Genomic DNA, 2185 nt, shown 5'->3' on the forward strand with positions numbered 1-2185 from the left:
TATATATATATTTATTTGCATTGTGACATTATTTGTATTATTATTTTGCATTATTACTGCTGCATAGGGGTGTGAATTGGCACTGGTTTCACGATTCAATTAGATTATGATTATGTCAACAATTAAATTAAATTCGATATCACGATGCATCATGATTATATCAAATTTATTTTGTGCATTTTTATTAAATGACATAAGTAGGCTACTTTTTAAAATAATTATGTTAATTAATTAATTAATTATTAATATTATTAATACTACATTAATTAAGATATTAATTAATATATAATTGATTAATTATTGTTAAGAATTAAAATTAAATATAGCTTTTAAAACATACAAGCAAATATAAAGTAATAAAGGTGGGAAATACAATTACAAGGCACTTAAACAAATAGCACTTTCATTATCTGGGAGCGCTTTACGTATCCGAAAGTTTACAGATAGGCTAATCATAGTAATGGGGTTTTCTTTTTCTTTTCTTTTTTTTGCCATTTGATTGGCAGTTTTAATAGGCTGCATTCACACTAATGCACAGATCTATTTCGACATATCAGATGTTTTGTCCTGTTCTGAAAACGTAACTGAATGTTTACATCAATTTCGTATCATAAAAGTAGATGTAAGTGCATTTAACTGCAGCCGCGAGCTTCAGGACAAGCACAAAGCGCACGTGAAAGTCACACGTGCCATGTGCGGGAAAACGCTAAGCTCAGATTTTAAAATAGAGAGTGCATTTTTAATAATCGCGTGACAAGCGCCTCTAGTTACATCTATGCAGAATCGTCCACGTCTGCATCGTGATGCAACGATTAATTTCGACACCCCTACTGCCGCTTGAATAAATAATAATGAACAATGATATATTATTTTAAATGTCAAGTGTTATATAGTATGGGTAATATTTGTTGTACTTCCTTTAATTAATGCTATTTTTTTTTTTTTTTACAGGTTTAATAAATAATTTAATGAGAATACCATTAAGAATATGTTGCACACAGTGTATCTGGAAATGTGCAGTATTCTTGAAGTATGTTTATGAACATGTCACTGTTGGCAGGTATCCTGTGGTGCTGTCCATAGAAGAACACTGTGACGTCAAGCAGCAAAAAATGATGGCTCAGGTGTTCAAAGATATTTTCCAAGACAAGCTCCTGACCGAGCCGCTGGAACCAGAAGCAGAACAATTGCCGTCACCAACCCAACTGAAGGGCAAGATCATCATCAAGGTAGAGAAGCTTCATTGGAAAATCCTGCAATGTCTTTGATTTTACAATACAATCCAAAGCCATGCAATCTCGCTTTTTCATACAGCACAAGAAACTGAATATTGATGAGACCTTTAGCAAAAAGGACCTACGGAAAGGAGATAAGCAGGGAGAGCTCTTCATCTGGGATCCAATCGATGAGGTGCCAAAGTCCAGTGAACACTATCACAGGCTTGTGTGATTGTTTGATCTTTTTCCAGTTGCCTTACTTGATTATGATTGCAATTTCTGTACGACTGTGTCCGTGTACAGAGATGGAACAAGCACTACTGTGTGATCGAGAATAAGACATTGTATTTTGCTGAGGAGAATGAACTACTACTAGAGGAGGATGTTGGAAAGGTGAATTACTGAGGCTCCATTTTAGAATGAGATTCACTTAAAAAATCTCATAAATTAAAGGTATTCACTGTGTAATTCACCTCTCCTCAGTCACCTCAGGGCGGTACAGAGCTTCATCAGTCAGAGGCCTGGTTTCACGGGCGGATGTCAGAGGGCAGACAGACAGCCGAGAGACTGCTGCAGGAATATTGTGCAGATTCAGGTGGAGTTGACGGGACATTTCTGGTGCGGGAGAGCGACACCTTCGTCAATGATTGCACCCTCTCGTTCTGGTAATGTAGGCCTGCTCTACTCTTTAGAGAGAGAGGAGGGATGGTTTTTCGTATCATGTTTTATTTTATTTATCGTCTTTAATTTATTCTTTTTAAATGAAAGAAATAGGGAAAAAGCTGAATATGCAGTTTATATGGGTCAGTCTTGCTATGCAGTATATTTTCATGTCCTGTCACAATCTGGCAGTTGTTAAAGATTGAAATCAAAATCATATTAGTGACATTTCTTATTAAAGTAAGTAGTACTGTTAATTAGTAACATGTAGCACAATTTCTCTATAATAGTGAGCGTGGGGTAAATTT

The 2185-nt window shown here is 35.6% G+C and overlaps 1 protein-coding gene across 1 annotated transcript; it reads left to right on the forward strand.

Annotated features, from left to right (window-relative positions):
- Window positions 1-1011: 1011 nt before the first annotated feature.
- Window positions 1012-1920, forward strand: LOC107656933 (1-phosphatidylinositol 4,5-bisphosphate phosphodiesterase gamma-2-like). Its single transcript, XM_016444887.1, has 4 exons — window positions 1012-1229; window positions 1315-1410; window positions 1521-1610; window positions 1701-1920. The coding sequence occupies exons 1-4, from the start codon at window positions 1113-1115 to the stop codon at window positions 1884-1886; spliced, it is 489 nt and encodes a 162-aa protein (XP_016300373.1). The 5' UTR covers window positions 1012-1112; the 3' UTR covers window positions 1887-1920.
- The last annotated feature ends 265 nt before the right edge of the window (window positions 1921-2185 follow it).

Source organism: Sinocyclocheilus anshuiensis, unplaced genomic scaffold (genome assembly GCF_001515605.1).
Source record: "Sinocyclocheilus anshuiensis isolate Anshui unplaced genomic scaffold, SAMN03320099.WGS_v1.1 scaffold23079, whole genome shotgun sequence".
NCBI lineage: Eukaryota > Metazoa > Chordata > Actinopteri > Cypriniformes > Cyprinidae > Sinocyclocheilus > Sinocyclocheilus anshuiensis.

Coding starts and splice junctions, on each gene's coding strand:
- LOC107656933 (XM_016444887.1), top strand. CDS start 1,113: ATGATGGCTCAGGTGTTCAAAGATATTTTCCAAGACAAGCTCCTGACC. Junction 1,411..1,520: donor TCTGGGATCCAATCGATGAG/GTGCCAAAGTCC, acceptor GTCCGTGTACAG/AGATGGAACAAGCACTACTG. Junction 1,611..1,700: donor TAGAGGAGGATGTTGGAAAG/GTGAATTACTGA, acceptor ACCTCTCCTCAG/TCACCTCAGGGCGGTACAGA.